At 39.5% G+C, this 21,142-nt stretch overlaps 1 protein-coding gene across 1 annotated transcript in view; it reads left to right on the top strand.

The window, feature by feature from the left end:
• Positions 1-21,142, top strand: part of cpne2 (copine II) — a 50,398-nt gene that overhangs the window by 4,943 nt on the left and 24,313 nt on the right. The window contains exons 3-10 of the mRNA XM_012862954.3: positions 4,424-4,603; positions 4,812-4,886; positions 6,023-6,094; positions 6,910-6,993; positions 11,138-11,227; positions 11,706-11,804; positions 13,889-13,975; positions 17,195-17,254. Of these exons, the coding sequence (XP_012718408.2) occupies positions 4,424-4,603; positions 4,812-4,886; positions 6,023-6,094; positions 6,910-6,993; positions 11,138-11,227; positions 11,706-11,804; positions 13,889-13,975; positions 17,195-17,254 (747 nt within the window). The remainder of the gene's footprint in view (positions 1-4,423; positions 4,604-4,811; positions 4,887-6,022; positions 6,095-6,909; positions 6,994-11,137; positions 11,228-11,705; positions 11,805-13,888; positions 13,976-17,194; positions 17,255-21,142) is intronic.

Genomic DNA, 21,142 nt, shown 5'->3' with positions numbered 1-21,142 from the left:
CCTCCCTGTTAAAGGGGAGTTTTCCTCTCCACTGTCGCTTCATGCATGCTCAGTATGAGGGATTGCTGCAAAGCCATCAACAATGCAGACGACTGTCCACTGTGGCTCTACGCTCTTTCAGGAGGAGTGAATGCTGCTTGGAGAGACTTGATGCAACCTGCTGGGTTTCCTTAGAGAGGAAACTTTCTCACCAACCTGGAGGATCTGATGGAGTCTGACTTTAGAAAGTGCCGTGAGATGATGTGTTGTGAATTGGCGCTATATAAATAAAATCAAATTGAATTGAAATCTTTCCATCTTGAGTTCTTTCGGTTCTGCCAACAGTCCAGGCTATAAATGTCCTCTTTTCTCTTATCATGCCGTTTGAGCCAAACGCGAACACCACAACGCAGCGGCTTCTGGTTGGTGCAGCTTGGTGTGTGTGGGCTGCAGCTTCAAGGCACCTCTGCAGCAAACAGCTGGTCAGCCGGGCAATCTGGTTTGTGTAAACGCATGTGCCTGTGTGTGTGTAGGCGAGCGCCTCAGGTTGCAGCGAGCTGTCGGTCAGCGGGGCATGTGGCTCCGACGTGAAACTGCCAACGGTTACCAGGGCAACGGCGAGGGAAACAAAAAGCTTGGCGCTCCTGTAGTGAGGGCGCGATGGAGGAGGCGAAACGAGGCCCGCGCCTTTTCTCGGATTTTATCCACAGCTCGCCGTTCCTCTCGCTCTCGCCGCTTTCTCACCTTCTCCGACTGCCTCCTGTTCGCTTTGTTTTCTCTCCCCTCCTTCCTCCCATCGCCTCCCCAAATCCTGTCACCTCTCCGCGTCTCCTTCTGTCTTCGCTTTTCGTCTATATCCGTCTGTGTGAGGCGATGGAGGCACGAGAAGCAGCTGGGGTAAAGCAAGGGGGAGAAAAGTGTGACAAAAGCGGTAGGGGAAAAAATAAAAAGGGCGATGAGGAGGGTAAGGGGGACGCAGACAGCAGGGGTGAAAGACAGAGAGGTGACAACACAAATTAAGATGACAGTAAGTGAGCGAACAGAGCGTGGTGGTAACTGGTGCCAGGAGGTTTTGGAGGAAATATAAATCTAAGTTATGCAAATGACGAAACACCCAGTTAGCCGTCTGCTCGAGCAATTTTCTAAATCCTGTGATCTTTTTCCCCCTCTCTCCAAACTCCAAATCCTAATGCTAATCTCCACACGTGTTATGAGCACAGATATAAGCTTGTAACACTGCAAGTGAGAACTCGCATGCGGTGGGATGTTCTGTCACTAAGGTTTAAAATCACACATTCACCAGACTGCAAAGTGCATCCTTATGGAGCCTGGAGTCATTATTTATTGGATCTATTAACTCGGTCCCTGAAAGCTTTCTGCACTGCGGTGCATGTTCAAGTCCATTTTTTCTGCCCCTCTGCCACCGTGTGACATTACAGGTTGGTTTTTAGATCAAGGAGTAAAGATAAATCAGTCTGAGTCAGAAGGATGCTATTCCAGATATGTCTACATAAATGACAGCCAGTGACTGAAAGAAAATCGGGTTTGTCCACCAGAGAGCAGGAAATGTCCCACTCTGAGCGTATGTAGGTCACAGTTCAGGGACCTACATCACAATTCTGACTAATGCATAAAGCCAAAATGAAATGAAAAAGTAGCGGTAAAGCTTTTATCAGTACGTGTGTGTTATCACACAGCTCGACTCAGGTAGACCTACAGACCCACGAAGCAACTCAATCTCATCGATTTTTCATGCACCGTTTGTTTTATTTTTGCTCCACATCCATTATGCAATAAACGTGAATTTATTTAAAAAAGGTAGTGTATTCCTGTAGTTCACTTTAAGAAAAAAGTGAAACTCATATATGACAGGAGTTACTGCCTGGTTGCAGCTTGGCATGAAGGCGGTCAGGCTGTTGTGTTCAGGAAGCCCCGCTTGCTCTAATAGCCACCGTCACCTCCTCTGCATCGTTGGCTCTGGTGTCTCTTATTTTTCTTTAAATTCCCTAAATATAAAATCTAGTGCTAATAAACCAAACTCGTGTGCACAATCTAAAACCTGTTGAGGGATTTGAGCTCAGATCCAAACTAATGATTCCCAAAACCTGCATTAAAATGAACTTATGCCAATTTTTCCTTCCTGCACACATAAATGAAGGCCACTATAGGCCTTGGTTGTTGTTTCGCCATTATGGTCCTGTTCTCTGCAACTCTCTACCACAACAACTCAGATACATTTCTACAGGTTCTTGCTGTCAAAGAAAACTCAAAATACATCTCTTTCCCAAGCTTTAGGCGTAGCGAATGTTTATTTTTTATTGATAGGACTCTGAGCTCAGGTTATTTTTTTTCTTTTGTAATTTCTTAGAGTACTGTACTTCTAATCACTCCTGGGAAGATTGACAGCTGTCTGGATGTTAATTAGAAGAGGCTGAAAATGGCCTCATAATCTCTAAGGTCATTGCTGATGTTTTTCACCGTGGCTTTGTAAGAACACGCATTTGTAAAATCATGCTGCAAAAAGATCATTTTTAGTGATATGCTCACTGATAGTGAGAGCGACAGAGGTGCAGGAGTTGGGGAGTTTGTCCTGTAACTGGCAGGTTGCCAGTTCCGCTCCCTACTCTGACCATTGTGTCCTTGGGCAAGACGCTTCACCTGAATTTCTTGGTCAGAGGGCCCGGTGACGCCGATGTATGGCAGCCCCGCCTCTGTCAGTCTGCCCCAGGGCAGCTGTGGCTGCTAACATAGATCACCACCGTCAGGGTGTGAATGGGTGAATGACTGATTGTAGTGTGAAGTGCTTTGGGGTCGTCAGACTAGTTAAAGCACTATACAAGTACAAGCCACTTACTGCTGCTTTCCTTTTATAGATCTTAAGGAAATTGCATCTTTTGCAGCGTTTTTGCTTAATAAACAAAAAAAAAAAACATGGATTCTTTTGTGTTTTTGCATACTTCAGGGAGATTCTAATAACTTTAGAATCTGACAAGGACTTGATGTCCGGAGACATAAAACAGAACCCTGAAAGTTTATTTTCTGGTCCGCTGTAACTGAAGTGAATTTTACCAGCTTATCCTCTCGGGGCTTTAATGAAATAAGACGTGTGACGATGTAAAGCGTTTTGCTCCACCCCTGGGGGGCCAGTGACCCAGCAGACGGACAGATGTAATTCATGCTCAGGGTGCTGATTCTTCACGGTTGTCATCGCGGTTATATCGCCGCGGTGGAGATTCAGACTGCTGCCTCTGACTGCCGTAGTTCAGAAGTGGCGACAGGCTAAACATGCACTGACCTCATCTAATGGTGGCTAAACAGGCGGTGAGTCCCCTGTGAGTCAGACTGGAGAGAGCAACACAGCCAGAGAGAATTAATCATCCATGCACCTTGTTTAGTGGAGTCACGGTAAAGACCACGACTCCTGTTGTCCCTTTAGAGACGCCCACGTGCTCTGGGATGCCTGGGTCCTGTTTTTGTGTGAGCCCTATTTGGTATAACTAGATAAAAAGAGACACATAAAGCAAACAAAGCTTTTCTTGCTCTTTTAATTAATACCTAAGTAACAGTTGACATTAAAATAGGTGCAAAATGGTGGCTGGATATCTTATAAATAAAAAGAAATAGGCAAATAAATACAGTATCTTTAGTGAACATTCAAAATAAAAAAAAAAAAAAAATCATCAAGGTCTTTAATTTAACAGTAAATCTGCACAAATCACAAAAAGGAGCCGTCTAATACAGGAACATCCATCCATTTTCTAACATGCTTATCCTTATTGGGGTCATGAGGGGTGCTGGTGCCTATCTCCAGCTGTCAGTGGGTGAGAGGCGGGGTTCACTCTGGACAGGTCGCCAGTCTATCGCAGTAATACAGGAACAATATTCATTAAATGTTCTTGCAATATCCACAAGGCTATTTTGTGAATGCGGCTAAATTTGACTTTTGGAGCCCAACAGGTGGAGTATGGTACCAGTGGGCAATAAGAGGAATGTCCCAGAGGTGAAACTCTGAGGAATTAGTGATAAACACCTCAGTATCTCACTGCTGGGACACACAGGCAACCTTAGCTTCTTATCGGTCTGAAAGGGACAAAAACATTTTTTGAGGTGGGGTTTTATTAAGCTGTAACTTACTTACAGAGGTTAAAGCTCTTAATGTCTTTAGAGGAGAAACTAGACAATTTGGAAGCGCAGGTGAACAAGATGCCTTGTGGGTCCCACAGATTGGTTGGTGGAAGAGAGTCTCAGCAAGTCAACATTAAACACTGAGAAACTAAAGGAATTAAAAATCAAAGATCCGCTCCTGTTAGAATCATAGCTTAATTCTGTTTGCTTACACTTAAACTCACAAAAAAAACATGTTTGATCTGATCTTAAAAAACTCAGTTTGAACAAAGTAGTGATAACTTTTGTTTCTTTTGTTCCTCTGCTCCTGATCTTTTAGCTGGGCCGCACCGAGACGGCGGTGAACAACCTGAACCCGGTGTTCGGGGTGAAGTTCCAGGTGGACTATCACTTCGAAGAGATTCAGAAGCTGCGCTTCGCCATGTTCGATGAAGACAAGTGCGCCACGCAGCTTTATGAACACGACTTCCTGGGAGAATTCATCTGCACACTGGGAGTGGTACTGCATGACCGTTTTCACTTCTGCAATATGACACATTATGGTGACAAGATGCCGTTTAATAGACTAAACCGGTGTTAACAAGTTAGGAAGCTGCATCAAGCGATTAGCTTCAGAGTAAGACAGGCTGTTGTTACTAAATACCCTGAAAGTCCCTTATTGTTTTATTATTACTGAACGTAGATGATTCTTTTTAATTCTCTTCTAGATCGTGTCCAATAAGAAACTTCACAAACCGTTGATATTAGCCAATGGGAAGCCAGCTGGCAAAGGCTCTGTCACGGTAAGAATAATCACACTTTTAGTAGTTTTTAGTTTTTGAATAGAAACACTCATTTTTTTCTGTAAAGTCAAAACCCATCTCAGAGTTATTCAAGTTCCAAAACTGCTCTTGTTTTTTTTTTAATTTTTATTTTTTTTAGATGAACCTTTTGCATAACGGTTGATAAAATAATGCCTTTGAATTAAGGTCAAATATTAAACCATCTACTGTGTATTGGAAAAGTTATCACACCCCTTGAACCTTTCTACAATTTGTAACATTACATCAACAAACTTCTGTGTGTTTTGTTGGGATTTTATATGGTAAATCATCACATATTATGGTATGAAAAGAAAAGAAGGTTGTTTTTTGTGGAGTTGTCAGTGTCTGAGTTAACATGACCTGCTTGGCGGATAGTAATGGATCTTGAAGTTTAGAAAACAACGTCTAACCTAATCCTGCTCTAAACCTCTCAACAACTTGGCCTGTCTGTTGTTTTCCATTGTCTTCCTAATGCTGGTTGTTCTCCAATGTTCTCCAATAAACCTCTGAGGCCTGCCTGCATTTATGCTGAGAATAGATTTTACAAGGGTGGATTCTATCTAGGCATCAGGTGTGGGGAATTGTTTGCACTAGATTTCATTCTGGGTTATCAGAGTAAAGGGGAGGTAAAAATAAACACACTCCACACTTTTCAGATCTTTATTTGCAAACACTTTGAGAACCATGCATTGTTTTCTTCAATGTAAAAAATTACGCTAAACTTTATGTGTCTTTGTCATATAAAAACCAGTGAGGTGACTTTTATATTTTAGGAATATGAAATCATTCAAAGGACATGAATAACGTTAAATGCACTTAAATAGTTAATGCTATGCTTTTCACCAGATCAAGTCTGAAATCCATCTTTGCTATTATTTCTATTGTTTTTCATCCGGGCTGTAAAACACAGATTCCTTGTTTATTTCTTGCATAAACTCTGTAAAATGAAGACAAATAGCGGCACTGCTGGATTTCCGTAGTGTCAAACATACTCAGATTGTTTTTTTTTTTTTATTGTTGGTACGTACTAGAAATTGTCTTTGATGTTTCGGTCGACTGGTTTTCTTGATTGTTTGTGTTTCAGTTTTAACTGTTATTCTTTGCCTTTTCTTCAGATTACAGCACAGGAGCTGTCTGACAACAGAATCATCACTTTGACCCTCAGTGGGCGTAAACTGGATAAAAAGGTAGGCAGTCAGAGTGACACACACACACACACACACACACACACACACACACACACACACACACACACACACACACACACACACACACACACACACACACACACACACACACGGACACACTCAGAGGCTCAGGATGCAAAAACAAACACGGATCCATGTGAATACTCTCAGCCAGTGCATACTAATTCAAACACACACAGCCCACACAGAAAACATTTTCTGCAAATGTTTTAACCACCTTCTTCCTATTTGTCCTTAAACTTGCGGAAATGCGGATGCAGTGGAGATAATATTATCTGTAAAAAATGCGTAAGCAATGGAGGGTGCATCAGTTTTACTATTTTAACTCTTGTAGTTTTTTTTATTTAACGGAGCGAGTTTGAAAATGGAAAAGATTCTAACAATGCCTCTGCTGAAAAGAGCTATTTAAACACTCCCGTTTAAACGGGACACATTCATTGTGTTTTTTTTATCGACTTCTTGCAACATATGATTGCATTCACAGCTTCTTTCTTTGCTTCCATCCATCAGTAAAATAAAGCTGCTTGAAGCGAGCACAATTTACACTGAGTGGAGCAGCTGCTGAGCAGAATCGCATGCAGGCTTGTACCTGCTGTGCACCCTCCTGTTAGACCACCAGGATGCATTTAAAATAGTACCTGCCACAGTTGAAATGCTTGTTTGGTGAAGGCACTATTTAAATTATCATAATATTCCTGTAGAGGTTATTTTGAGAAACTGAAGGCAAGAAGGAATGAAAATAAACTAAGGTTGATCACTTGTTGTTTTTTTTTTTTTTACTTTGCTCTTTGCAGGATTTCTTTGGTAAATCAGATCCTTACCTGGAGTTTCATAAACAGGGAGAAGACGGTAAATGGATGCTAGTTCACAGGACGGAGGTGAGTCTTTACTGTGAATTAAACGGTCTAATCTATGAATCCCCTCAGCAGTCATTATGTGAGTGGTTTGGAGATAAAACCAGATAGGCCAGGCGCTGATGGTTTGGACATGTACAGAGGAGGGATGGTGAGCACGTCAGTAGAAGGATGCTGAGGCTGGAGGCAGGAGGAGGACCAGAGAGGAGATGTATGAATGAAAGAGTGAAAGAGAGCATGAAGGTAGTTGGTGTGAGAGAAGATGAAGATGAGGGTTAGATTGCTTGTGTTGACTACTGAAAGGGAAGAGCTGAAAGATGAGGAAGTTCTGTTAACTCTGCTCTGGAGTTTGCAAAATTGTGCACAGAACTATAAAAATGAGACTACTCTCAGTAAGTGCTCTTAGCCTGGTTAATGCACCGGCAAAGTGGGTTTGTTGTCTGAGTGCAAGAAACTGAGTCACGGTTAGTAGCTTAAACTTTCATCTTGGCTACATTCAACCAGAGAAAACTCCGTTAAAGCTACAAACTAACGATAATTTAAAAAGGAACACAACCTCCTGTAACAAACATGGGGAGAAAAAGCATGTCTGGTCATTTTTTTTTTATTTCATCGATAAATGAGATGGGAAACTTGTCTCCTGGGTTTTTTTGTGCTGAAATCCACACCAGCTGTTGATAAACAGAGTCTCTACATTTTTAAAATGGGTTGGGCCCATCAAGCGGTCATGCACGTGTCGCGTGGAGCTGGATTTCATCACCACCTGTTGTTATTGTGCTCTATTAAGATACAGATTTATCTCCATGGAGCGTTCAAGTACAACACATTATCTGTATTTGAAGTAATGTCAAATTAACAAATTAATATTTTGTTATTACCAAATGTTACCATAGTGATGTCCAGCACTCCTAAATGATTTTACTTTCGTGAAATGATCTTGTCCGACTAAAACTTCAGTCACTTCTATATTTGGCACATTTAAAATGCTACAGTGTAACAAAAATGTAATTGTTATCAGAAAATTTTGACACAGTCTTAATCTAAATTCAGAAGTGGCAGGGGGAGCAATTGGGGGTTAAGGGTCTTCTTGCTCGGGTAGCGTGGGGATCAAACTGCATACTTGCAACCTTCTCACAGCATAAGCGCACTGCTCTAACCACTAGGCCACCTCTCCCCCTGTTAATAGTTAAGGGAACTATTAACATCATGATAGTTGGTTTTTACTTTCTGTGGTTCCCCAGTTGGTAATCCTAGTTAAGGGTTTTTGTGTCTTTCTTTCTGGATTTGTTACTGACCAGGCCTATAAATTTAGAGGAATAAGTAATAAGGACACCTAGTGGCTTAAATCGGTAAAACAGCTTGCCAAAGACAACAATCTAATCAGCCCTTTTTAAACGGTGTGTTGCTGTTTTGAATTTTTACTTCCACAGACAGGTATATAATGTTGTATTTTGCTCTATTTCTGGTCTCTTACTGGCTTCCATGTTTTCAGGCTGCTGCTCTTTTGCCAAAATAAAATACCAAATGCTGCGCTCTGTGTTGGGAACCCGGGGAACTCTCATATGATTGGCTCAGGAACCAGGAAGTAAACACGGGCTCCACTCTGAACCGAAGTAGTTCTGGACCGTATGTCTAGGTCATAAAGGAGAAAAACTAAGACATTGTTGATGGAGAGGACCGATTGTTTATAGGAAATGTTACTTCCATCCTGGGTGACAAATGAGAATGATTTAGGTTGATTTTACAGTAAATATCTTACTTATAGCTCCTTTAAGAGTTAATGAATAAGACTGAACCTTTAGGGGATGTGCTGACTTCCCTCTTATGTTAAACACATTTTACTTTATCAAAAAGTTTTTTTTTTTAACTTGAAACAGTCACAAGGGCTGAGCGTGTCTCACTCTTGAACATCAGCAGTCTTCCAGTTTAATTTATTTTGGACCTCTGGGGTGCTGCTGTCCATGGGACTGGACAATGAGTTTGACCTTGTTATTAATTGAAAAGCTGAATGTACAGAGACACTGCAGCAAATCTCTCTCACAATAAAACATGCTAGCTTTATTAGCTAACTTCAGTATTTTATGGATAAGCATTAAGCCAAAACAAAGTTTTACACCTTGGAGGGTAAATAAAAAAAAAACTCTAGGCATGTGCAGTTAATTACAGAGACGGGAGGTAACCAGGTACAGCAACTGCTTTGGTGTCTTTTTCAGGTATCTGTACTTAACATTAGAATTAATTTTTCTGATTATTTTGTGCTTCTACTCCCAACATGAAAACACAAATATCTGTACTTTCCACTTCTTACATTCTTAAAAGTGATGTGTTACTTTTACACATGTAGACGATGACATGATATAAAAGTTGTAACAAACCGAAGGGAAAGTTAACTGTACAGAGATAAGGCGTCCAGCGGCAGCCGTTTGAGATACAGAGGAAAACATTAAGAGTGCAAAGGATGAAATGTTGATGCAGAAAAGCCGGCATTCTCCATCCAGGCTCTCACTCAGGAAATCTCCTCAATGTTATCGGCTCCAAGAGTGATTCACAGTCAATGCGCTGTTTAAATCTGAAAAAAATACTTACAGATAAACATGTAGTTTTAGGGCAGGTTGTGAGGAAACATGGAAAACGATCAAATGTCCTCTGCATTTTTTATAGAGTTATTAAAATTATTTTTTTGTATAAATCAAGGTGAAATTTGTTATTTTTTCTAACCTTTAGCATTTGTCCATAAGTACGTTTCAGAACCAGAACCTTTACTTTTTGTCTTTTACTCAAGTAAAGAAGTTCAAATAGCACTTCCATTTTTATCAAAGTCTTTTCTTACATAGTTATCTTTAATTTGGACTTAAATAAAGAATGTGAGTAGTTTTGGCACCTCTGCAGGTGTCGCAGTCAACACTGGGGCTAAAGAAGATCCAGCGATCGCTGAGGTCTCGGCTGTTTGCAGGAAGATATCAGGGGACTTTTAAAGAGAAACGTGGGAAACAACAGAAAGGGCAGACCAACAAAACAGCAGCAGTGAAACTGAGCAGAACATGGCGTGTAGAGAGCTTCCTGTTTTCTGAACCAGGAGATCCGATCACAGAATAACTCCTTAACTCAGGGGTGACCAAACTTTTCAGCACCAGGGCCGAAGTTGTCATGTCAAAAGTACTTGAGGGCCAAACAGACAAAATAACAAAAGAAAATAACCCCAAAAATATGTTGTGATGTTTTTCCACCTCTCCTATAAAATGTTATCATTTTAATAAAAAAAAAGAAATTGTCTTATTTTCTGTAGGAAAGGGATTTGTAAGTTAAAAAAGGGCTTCACTTATTTGCTGCACGGAAAGATAGTCACTTTGAATTTGATTGATAAAAAAAAATTATTCTTTCTGCTCTAGCTGTGTGAGAACATGATTTGGGTCGGTATTTCTCTGAGAACATTTGCTGTATTTAGCCAGTTTTAATAAATTAATTCAAAGCAGACTTTGATGCACCAAGGTCGGCATTTGAGTAAAAGTCATCGGATAGATGTGATCTTATTTACTATGAATTTAAAGAGGAATTAAATGTGCTTATCAAAAGACAAACACCCTGTGTCATACCTAACATTTTCAATAAGGTTTTATCTAGCCTGTAATAATTTAGCTCTAATTAACAAAGAATAATAACTACATTTCCATTTGCACCAGCCACCCTTTCTTGGCCAATTCTTTCTTGTGATTGAGTTGGGGTGGGTTGCACATATTAATTAAAGAGGCCACACTTCGGACACACCCGTCTTAACTAAAACCTATCCTGAATTAATCTGTAATTTTTCAGTTACATTTGTTGGTAAAAGCAAAAAAAGTTGTACACTCGTAGTTCACTGCTTCCAACGAATGAACCACGACTCATCTCCCATAAATCTGTTAGTCAACACATTTAATTAATGATTTGTTTTCATGATTGTGTTTGAACTTTTTGACGCAGTGACACAATGTTGCTCCACATTTCTCACAAGAGGCTCTAAAATAGTTGCGGGCTCCGCCGGCCTTTGTCTTGAAATGCTCCATTACTAATTTTCCTTATGGAAGGTTTTAACAGTTCTCAGAATCTCATGTTTATTTATTCTTCTGTACAGCAGCACCTGATATGTGCTACTATTTGACTTTTTGTGATGTCATTTCTGTGACCGCAGGTGATAAAGAACACATTAGACCCGGCGTGGAAACCTTTCACTGTGCCTCTCATTTCTCTCTGCAATGGAGATGTGGAGAGAAGCATTAAGGTTGGTCATCCTTGCCTGAAAAGGCACTTCTTTAATCATTTGGTTGATTTATCTGTTATAATCATTCCCCGCATTTATTAATTAAAGGGGCCTCGTCTCTTATTTTGACTGTAAATAAACAAAACAAAACATATATTCATCTTCTTTGTGTGTGTATGAGTCCTGTCTGGCTGTGTAACACTAACAATTGCTTTCTTACTGCCAAAGAGCCCAACAGATTTATTTTCAGAAGTGGAGCATTGCTGCTTTTGCTATAATGCTCCGCTTTATATGCAGGCAAGAAACTTTATTGCGTATTATTTTGGAATTATTTCAAACTCAAAGGATGCAGCATATATTCATCTTCAACTTTAAATAAAATGGAGAAAGTTCCTGGAGCTTAGTGGACAAGTTTGTTGTTGTGTGTGGAAAAGAATAAAAGTGGAACGAAACGAAGGCGTTTCTTCAGGCTGATCTCCTGATTTCTGCTCGCTGACAGGTGCTGTGTTATGATTACGATAATGACGGAGGCCATGACTTCATTGGAGAGTTCCAGACCACAGTTTCCAAGATGAGCGAAGCGCAGAACTCAGTGGAGGTAAACACTGATATTATTTTTGCTGTGTTTGACTCGCATGTCTGCAATGTCCTTGAGCATCTCTGAAATCCTCCCTTGGTTGCTCTTCAGACTGTCTGAAACCTCCGTTATCCTGTCAAGTTAAAATTCTGCGCAAAAGTCTTAAACCATCCAATATTTGTGTTTGTTTTTCAGGCAGAGTGCCTTTCTTGCAGTCTTTGAAAGTGATTGTTTGAATTATGTCTACAATTCTTAGCTGCAGTTCACTCGTTTTCTGTCCAGGGTCCACACATGGGAAACCTTAAGCATAACATCAACATTTTCACATTTGATCATCAAGCAGGCTTCTGCCCAACAGTAGGTTATTCCCTGGCTTTGATTAGAAATAACAAAGATGATCAGAATTCTCTTCAGGTATAAAGAAATAAGGCCGCTTGAAAGCACCAATATTTTGTTCTCGTTAACACCAGGTGGTGGATGAATGTTGACCTTTTCACGCGTCACAGAAATTAAATTCCCAAATGATGGGATTCTCCTTTTTAAATGTATGGAGAGTAATGAAGAAATATTTCCGATGCATTGGACAGAATCACATAAGGATGGATGGATGGATGGATGGATGGATGGATGGATGGATGGATGGATGGATGGATGGGAAGTAAAGTTTCTTTGCAGTTAAAAATCTGAAACGTTTGGCATTCAACTATACTCAACCCCATTTACACTGATGAGTCCCAAAAAGTCCTGCATAAGCAATTCTCCTCAGAAGTCAGCTTGAGACTACGGTGAAGGTTCGCCTTCCAGCAGGACAATGACCCTATACAAGCAGCCGGAGCTGCCATGGATGGTTTAGATCAAAGCAGATTTACGTTTTAAGACGGCCTAGTCAAAGTCCAGACCTAAATACGACTGAGAATAAGTGACAAGGGTTGGAAAGTGATGTTCATGGACTATTTCTAACAGAGCGTGAGCTGAGTATTGACTCTGGGGCGCTAAATACAAATGAGCGCCACACTTTATTTATCTTTTTAAAGAAATTAAAAACACATCCTTTATTTGTTACCTTACAATTATGCACTGCTTGGTGTTTATCAGACCCAGAAATCTGTAATAAAAAGAGACTAAACTCCGTGGTAGTAACTGTGGTATGAATGATTTTGCATGCAGCCGTAACTTAAGCCCCTTGCATCCCGATGAAGATTCATACTCAGCCACGAGGAACAACTGCCTGTGATAACTTCTCAAAAGATTTAGACACAGACTAGAAAAGCAATTTGCATGAATTATGCTGTTACCTATTCGTTAGGTTCTGCACTGACCTCGGCATCTCACTGCCTAAACCGAACCAAAATCAATTTACTCACATCTTTTGCTAATCAGTCCTGCTCAAAGTTCTCTCTCTCGCTCCTCCTGCTTCTGGTCAGCTACAGATCAGAGCTCGGTTCATTCATTAGCAGCTCCCTGCGTTTTCTGTGTGTGGATGTGTCAAAGCAGCCTCCCACTGACTCCCTTCATGTGTGATAATGATGTGTGTGTGTGTGTGTGTGTGTGTGGGGGGGGATAACAAGTAAATAGTGACACAGGCAGGACAGAGAGCTGTTGGATTGAGAGGCAGTAAAAAACCCAGAGAGTTAGAAAAATGAGAAGTGCTTTTGAGATGTAAAACAGCCTTTCGCTGAGCTGGAGTAACATGACAGAGCGTTTAGAGCTACCTGCCATGTGTGTCTCAAGTGATTTCTTTGATCAAAGACGCACGTTTTAAGTGTGTCTCTGGAACTTTTTTCCCCATAGTAAAGGCGGTCCTGCTCATCATTTTTATTTCCCCTTCATCATTTGAACTGAAATAATTTTCTTCATAGACCTAGGTGGCCTTATAAAGCTGTTGCAGCAGCAGACAGTACTGTCGGCCTATAGTATTCCTGTAAGTTTGCCCGTCCAGACGAAGCTGCAGCATCTGGAGACGTGCCGACCCGACTTACAGCCTCTCAGTCAGATCCCTGTCTCCTCTTTTCAACTCTGCTGTCACCTGTCCTCTTTCTCTTTTTAAATTTGTCCTCTTTTTCTGACTCTTCTTTCCTCTCCTGGCATTTCCTCTCACTCCTCAGGTGGAGTTTGACTGCATCAACCCCAAGAAACAGAAAAAGAAGAAAAACTACAAAAACTCAGGAGTCATCATCGTTAAGTCCTGTAAGGTATGTAAGAACGGACGGATGATGGATTCTTTTAATTTAACCTTTATTTAACCAGGGTATGGTCCCCAAAAGATTAAAAACCTATTTTTCAAGGGGGTTGGGCAACAAACAAACAGACACACAAAAGGTTAGATAGTTAAAAGAAAACAAACCAAGAAAAACAGGCATATATGTTCCTGAATCAGCCTGAAGAACATTTAGTTTGGAAGTAAAGCACTCAGTGAGATAAATTCAGTTAATTTCAATGTTTTCTGAAGCAAAAAGATCAATGAATGGATGTATAATTCAGTGTGTGGATGGATGGATTATGGATGTTTGGATCAATGAATGAAGGATGGATGGAGGGATGGATGGAGTGATTTCACACCTCCTTACTGACTCGATAGCTGGGTCAAAGGTGTGACAACACCTGAGCAATCAGTAAACAATTGGACCGTCTCAGCATGGGCTCTCCTGATTTTACTTAGAAGCCAATGACTGAACAACTGTTCACTTGTTTAAAGGAACGCTGATTGGTCGGCCATCTTGGTTGTGAAGCTATTCTTCTTCAGCGCAGTCTGTCCAGTGCGGTCTATTAGTCACTATTATCTTCCCTTCTTAGGTCACATGGAATCACATAATAAACACAGATTATGCATCTATGATCAAACTTATCTGCTTCTAAATTTCCCCATGGAGTTTTTTTTTTTTACATGAATTGGGACAAATCGGGTTAATTCGAAAAATAAACATTAATGAACCAACAGCACTTCCTAAAGGATCACTTGAATAGCTAAACGATTTCTTGCCATACAGATAAAGATCAGCAACCTGTTCTGAAGTGAAGGTTGTTTTTTTACACCTTAGAGGATTTCACACATATTCATTGACATTAAGTTGATCTTATCTCCATAATTAGTTCAGATATTTTGATCTGTCACTTGAAATGACTGAAATACAGGAGGCCTGAAATAACGGCTCATGCAGGCAAAGGCAAACCAAACATTCACAAGGTAGCAGGAAAAGACTTTGGCCTAGTCCACACGTAGCCGGATATCTGGAAAACACATAGTTCCTCCTGCGGTATGTCTGTTATATGCAGCCGTGTCTGCATGCCACCGGATCCCTCTCTCCCCTGAGTTTTTAGGTGTTGCTGCTTTAAGGCTTCTGCCGGCAGGAGGGCACAGCCAGGAGCTGACGAGCCGACTATAAACCTGGAAGAGGAGATGGTTTCAGTGCTAAATGGCCATTTGGCAGCATGTGTGCTGCATTAGCTTGTTTTGTGATAAACAGAAGGCCATCTAGGCTCTCTTTTTTTTTTTTTTTTTTTTGTCTCTGAAGGAAATTAGTTTGCAAAGAAAAGAGCGTTGTCATTACTTGTTCTGCTGATGGCTCTTCATCCCTGGACAATTGTTCCACCACCTCCACCACCGCCATCTCTGGACTGCTCTTGGGAACAAAACAGTCTCACTGAGGGAAGGAGCTTTTGGTCCAGATGTTCTGTCCATCCTTCCGTCTCTGTGGTGAACTTGTCCTGCACTCAGGATCTCTGTTCCACCAAACATGATGGGTTGAGTTGATGCCAGAGACCTTGATGTTGATTTCATTCATCTTTCACACAGGTGCATCTAAAAAAACAAAACGAGGAAATCAGTCAAAAGTTTATTTATTTCAGCAAAGTAAAAAAAAAAAAAATGGAAGCGGTATGGTAGATGGCAGATTCATTACGTACAGTGATAAGTTTAAGGGTTTAGTTCTGTTCATTTCATGATTGATGGTCCATTAGAAATTATATCCAAGTTTTGTAAGTTATATGCAGTCAATATTCTTTTTGTTTTTGCATGAATTGCTGCATGGATGGTGTGTGATTGACGGTCATTTTACTAATGATTGTATCAATAGGTGATACCTTCCTGGTCTCATACTTGATGATGGAGAGGGTGGAAATGGAAGAAATGTGCTGTGTAGAGAAGTGTGCTAGAAACTAAAGAAAATAAAAAAAATTAAAAGACAAACAAATTAAAATAATAAGCATTGATAGGAGCATTTGGCATAGACTGACAGACTGATCTATGTGAAATATCTGCTTGAAAATTATATTTGGAGCCAGAATTCTGAATTCAGGTTATTTTTTACAGAACTAAGAACCTTAAACAAACACAATTTTAAATCATTGTGTAGAATAACCCTAAGTGTAATTTTTACCTTCGGTCTAGCTAAGGAGCTTAGGAGCCACATAAGCAAATTGATTCTTTGAAACAAAAGTGATTGTTTTTGTAATACCTACTATAGGAAATTTGCTTTAGATTTTTAATTTGAAGAATAAAAGTCTTATTTTTCTTTGTAGGTTTACTTAATGTTCTTCAATGGGACAAAGTTTAAAAGAAAATTATGTAAAATAAATAATTGGTTAAAAAAATTATATTCCATTCCTTATTAGTGCCAATCACGAGAATACCTAAGAAAAAGTCCTAATTCTAGCATTTTCTTTAAGTCTTTTGTATTTTCTGGTCAAAGTTGTTAAGAGCCACAGCGGAGTATCTAAAGAGCCGCAGGTTGCAGATCCTGGTAAAGACAAATAAGTGACTTAGACAGAAACTGTATACAATATTTTGTCTGTAATGAATTACAGTGAGAGTAAATGTTTTCTTTTACTTTGGTTCAATACACTTTAATTTAAAGTTCAGATCTCTGCTTCAAGCTAAGATCTTTGATTTTTGGTTAAACCGGAGTAACAAAGCAGAATTAGGTTGCCTGAATAATCCGTTTTACACACATCCTCATGCTCGCCCCAATCGTCACTCTCCTTACTGGGCCTTTATCAGACCTGCTTGCCAATAACTAATTAGAGCCGGCGCTCGGAGCGGCACAGACGGCACATGAAGCAGAAACGTGGAGTCTTTAGCTGCCTATTAAAACAGCATTAAAGCTGTGTGCATGACGAGCTCTCGTAATTGATTACATTCCTTCATCCTGGCTGATTTTACTACAACCAAGCCTTTGTGCAAAATGCACAACTAACAAACAAAGGAGCTGATATGATTATTTTACTTACCTGCAGAGGTTGGAGTAAAGAAGGCAAAATCCACGCAAACATTTGTTGTAGCTGGAGTGAGAATTGTGCTCAAACAAATTTTAGCACGTTAACCATTGCATGAAGAAGCAAAACATATTTTTATCAAAGGTTCAGATAGAAAGGCTGAAACAGACAGCATCAACATGCTCTCCTTCTCGTTTCAGATTGCACACGATTACACCTTTCTGGATTACATTCTGGGAGGATGCCAGCTCATGTTTACAGTGAGTACCATGTCAGCGTGCCTGTCAGCTTTTTGTACCCTTTTCAGCATCTGCAGTGTTGCGATAATCACATACATGTTTCCGCTTGCTCTGGCCTCGAAAATGGATGGAAAACATTCCGATTTTCTATTTTCATCTCCGGGGTTGCAGCTGGATTGCAGTAATTTACATACAGAGAGGGTGGAGGCACTAGGTGAAGGAAAAACGAGAGCACTGGGGGAGAAATTCTGAGTTATTCTGAAGCTCTACAATATGCAAAAAAAAGAGGGTACATTTAAGCATAAAAAGTGATTTAAAATTGAAAATATGTGAGATTTTGACATTGGGGTTGAGGAGAAATAGTGATTTCCAGACTGGGGTTAGAGAAAACATCCTGGTTTATTTTTGTCTCCTGTCTGGAGCAACCTGTGTGTCCCTGATCGTCTTTTTATGTAACCCTGGGAGAGAAAGAGGAGCCTCCTTTATAATGGCCACACAAAGTCACTCAGACACATTGAGCTTTCTTACTGAAAACACAGACACCCAACATATCCACTTTCCCCTTTTCCTTCTTTGTCATTCAAATAATTTTTACGTTTTCAAAGTAGGAAAAACAACAGCGGCCAGGTGAAGCAATGACCACTGGGTGCGCTACAATCTATTTTTTTGCTTTGGATTTTCCAAACATGTGTTGCTAAATCAACTAATTTGCTAAAATATCAAACGGCAGAACTTCTGTTTCAGCGCACGTTATCTCCACCAACGTATTGGAATCTCGTTCCAATACGTTGGTGGAGGGAAGCATCTATGTAGTCATTAAGAAAATGTTCACTCTTATTATCGTCTCAGTTTGAAGATGATTGAGGACCCAGACATGAAAAACACTGATAGAAATGACTTGTGCTCAAAACTTAACCAAAGGGAGCTTCAGGTAAATCTGACGGTGCTATGGAGGATCATTTGTTCCTACATTTTTCAACACGAACAGACGTAAGCACAACTTCACCCAGACATCTAAAACAGTCACCAATGAAGTGGATGATGAATATGTGGTATTCTGCTATTCAATTAAGGCTTATACAAACATGACATGTGACTGAACAGTGTGGTATGTAAACCATTACAATGGATTCACTATATTATGTATAGTGAATCCATCCAAATGTAGTAGAATTTAAATTAAATTTAAATATTCTAAACTCTGGCAGATCTAGATTTAAATAGATTTTTCATTCAATCAAGCAGTAGGAAGGAAGAAAAGCAGGTAGTTTAAAATATAAACATGTGTAAAGATACATAATAGAGACAGAAACAATAAAAAGCACAGAGAAATGGATAAATAAAGGAGAGATTGAGAGAGGCGGACGCTGGCTGCTCGCATAAATCTGTATTCTGGGATAATAATGTAGAAATGTAGAAGAAAAATGTTAGCAACCCCCCAAATCTACAATCCAAACCCAATTTAAATATCGTGAAACAATTCCTCTTTGAAATGTGTAAATTACAGTAAATGTGTCATTATGAGTTTTTGGTTGATTTTTTTGTTGAGATGCCAGTGATTTCAGCTGAGTTGACAGAAAATAGCTCCAAAAAGAGAAATGTGAGGATGTATGCGGTAACAGGCTGGTGATTCCAGGAGCAAAATTGATGCTCAGTACCTTTTTGGCACTGTGTGGAGGGAAGCTAAGTGCCATCCAGTTCCATTATGGAGGAAAAATGGCAGACACATCTGCAGCAGATGTCACCAAAACAGTCTAAATGGTTAAATAGAGATAATAATAGTCATAACCTCGGCAGCATACAGAAACACACAGCAGGTGATTGAAGAGAAACACAGAGGGGTCCAATTAGCTTTAATGCATAACAACAAATCTCACCTAGTGAATGCAACATTGCCCTGTCCTGTGAGGGACTGATGACTATTTAAAATATGAGGATTTCCAGGCATTCTGTCTTAATTTCAAACATCAGCATGCATAAATGACAGGTTTTTTGGAGTTTATTAAAGAAAACATAAAATACTTTGTCTCTCAAATACATATTTACTGGCTTGATGATTTTGACCTCATATTAAGCATAAAACATTAACATAAATAAACTAACCTGTTCAGGTTAATAATAATCCGCTCATGTCTTTCTGCAATGCAGTTATGGGGATTTGCTTTCTGAAGGCACACACTGAATTCACAAGCTTTAATTTACACTTAATGTGTTCACTGAGTACACGGAGCACAGCGGTGTAATAAATAGCTCCATTATGATGTTCACATGAGAAAATCTCTGCATGGTCCTCGTAGCTGTGAAGTCACGGCTTAATTTAGTTTAAATAACTCAGCCAGGCAAATTAAAGCTGCAAAAATGGCTTTAACTTTGTTTCTTATCACATTTTCTGTACTTGGGAGGATTCATTTGGATGTTTCAGGGGTTAGCAATAAAAAAAGTCCTGATTTGTTTGAGTTATCCTCCAAGCTTTCAGTGTTCCTCTCAGCTCAGAGGAAAATTAGTCAACCTCCTCATATCGATCAGCAACTTTCACCCAGAATCTTCTTGGTACTGGGTATTAGTTGCTTTTGTTGGTTTGCATTACCAAAAAACAAAGAAAGAAAAAGTGACAGGAAAGAAATGATGCTGTCCTAAACTCCCATCTTCAACATGAAGCATCATCACTGCAACATATATTAAAATGGTGCAATAATTGTTTAAATATGTATTTCTGTAGACAATAGTTTTTAAGTTTAGCATGAAAAATGAAAACTTGACAAAGAATCCAACAACAAATTTATGGAGTTTACAGATGACATTTAATAATATTATCTTCCAGGTAAATCATTGGATGGTTTTGTAAAAATGACTTTTATACGCCTGTTTTAAGGCTGCTTTAGGTTGCTGGAACTGTTATATATATTTCATGGCTCTTAATTACTGTAGTTGACTTGAATCTCATATAAAACCTGTTGTGTCTAACAGAAGAGAACTAAATTAATGATTTTTTAAAATCTTTTTACTTTTTGTAACAACAGATTCAATATTTTGTGAAATGAATAATCATTTTTTTAAGGAAAAGCCTGCGTTGTTGATCTTATGTCTTTGGTTAAACAGTTTCCTGATTTATTTTTTCTTGTTAGAGAGCATGCTGTGCAGCTTTTCTGGGCCAGCGAGCAGCACGTCGCTGTTAAAACCCAGGCTCTCTCATGCACAGGCACAATGACTGTGTCTCTTGGTACCGCCTGTTTTTGCCACCTTGTTGTTGGAAGCGAGCCTTTAAAGCAGAGAAGGTAGATGTTGTTGCCATAGTGACATTCCATGCTGATGAATGTTTAAGACATTTTGTTTGAGAGAAGTGAATTTGGACGACGTAACGGGTCTTTATTCATATTTACAGTACAGCCTCATAAAAAAGCATGACGTACCATGCAGAAGTATTCATACCCCTGGAATTCTGTCACATTTTGTTGCTTTAACACTGCAAACTTTTATTTTCTTGGCTTTCGTAAGATAAACCTGCACAGAGCACCGCATAGTTGTGAAGTGAAAAGATAATAATAATAATAATAATAATAATAATAATAATAACAATAATAATAATAATCATTATTATTATCATGCAACCTGCTGGGTTTCCTTAGAGAGGAAACTTCCTGACCAATTTGAAGGATTTGGTTGAATTTAACTTTGGAAATAGCCTTGAGATGACACCTGTGAATTAAGTGCTAAATAAATCTAATTTAATTTAATTTTTTAGGGATATATTTTGGTAAGGCTAAATGTTTGTTTATCTAGCATATTTTAAAACTTCTCTTCTCACAATTCCTCTCACAATTCCTCCAAAAAAAAAAAAAGAAGCTCTGATATTAAGAATGATTACCTGATGTGATGGGGGCCTTTTTCGCACTTAAAAATGTAGATTCT

Source organism: Fundulus heteroclitus, chromosome 2, assembly GCF_011125445.2.
Source record: "Fundulus heteroclitus isolate FHET01 chromosome 2, MU-UCD_Fhet_4.1, whole genome shotgun sequence".
In the NCBI taxonomy this organism is placed as follows: Eukaryota; Metazoa; Chordata; class Actinopteri; order Cyprinodontiformes; family Fundulidae; genus Fundulus; species Fundulus heteroclitus.
Note: the sequence above shows the minus strand (reverse complement) of the source record. Positions and strands in the feature narration are given on the sequence as shown.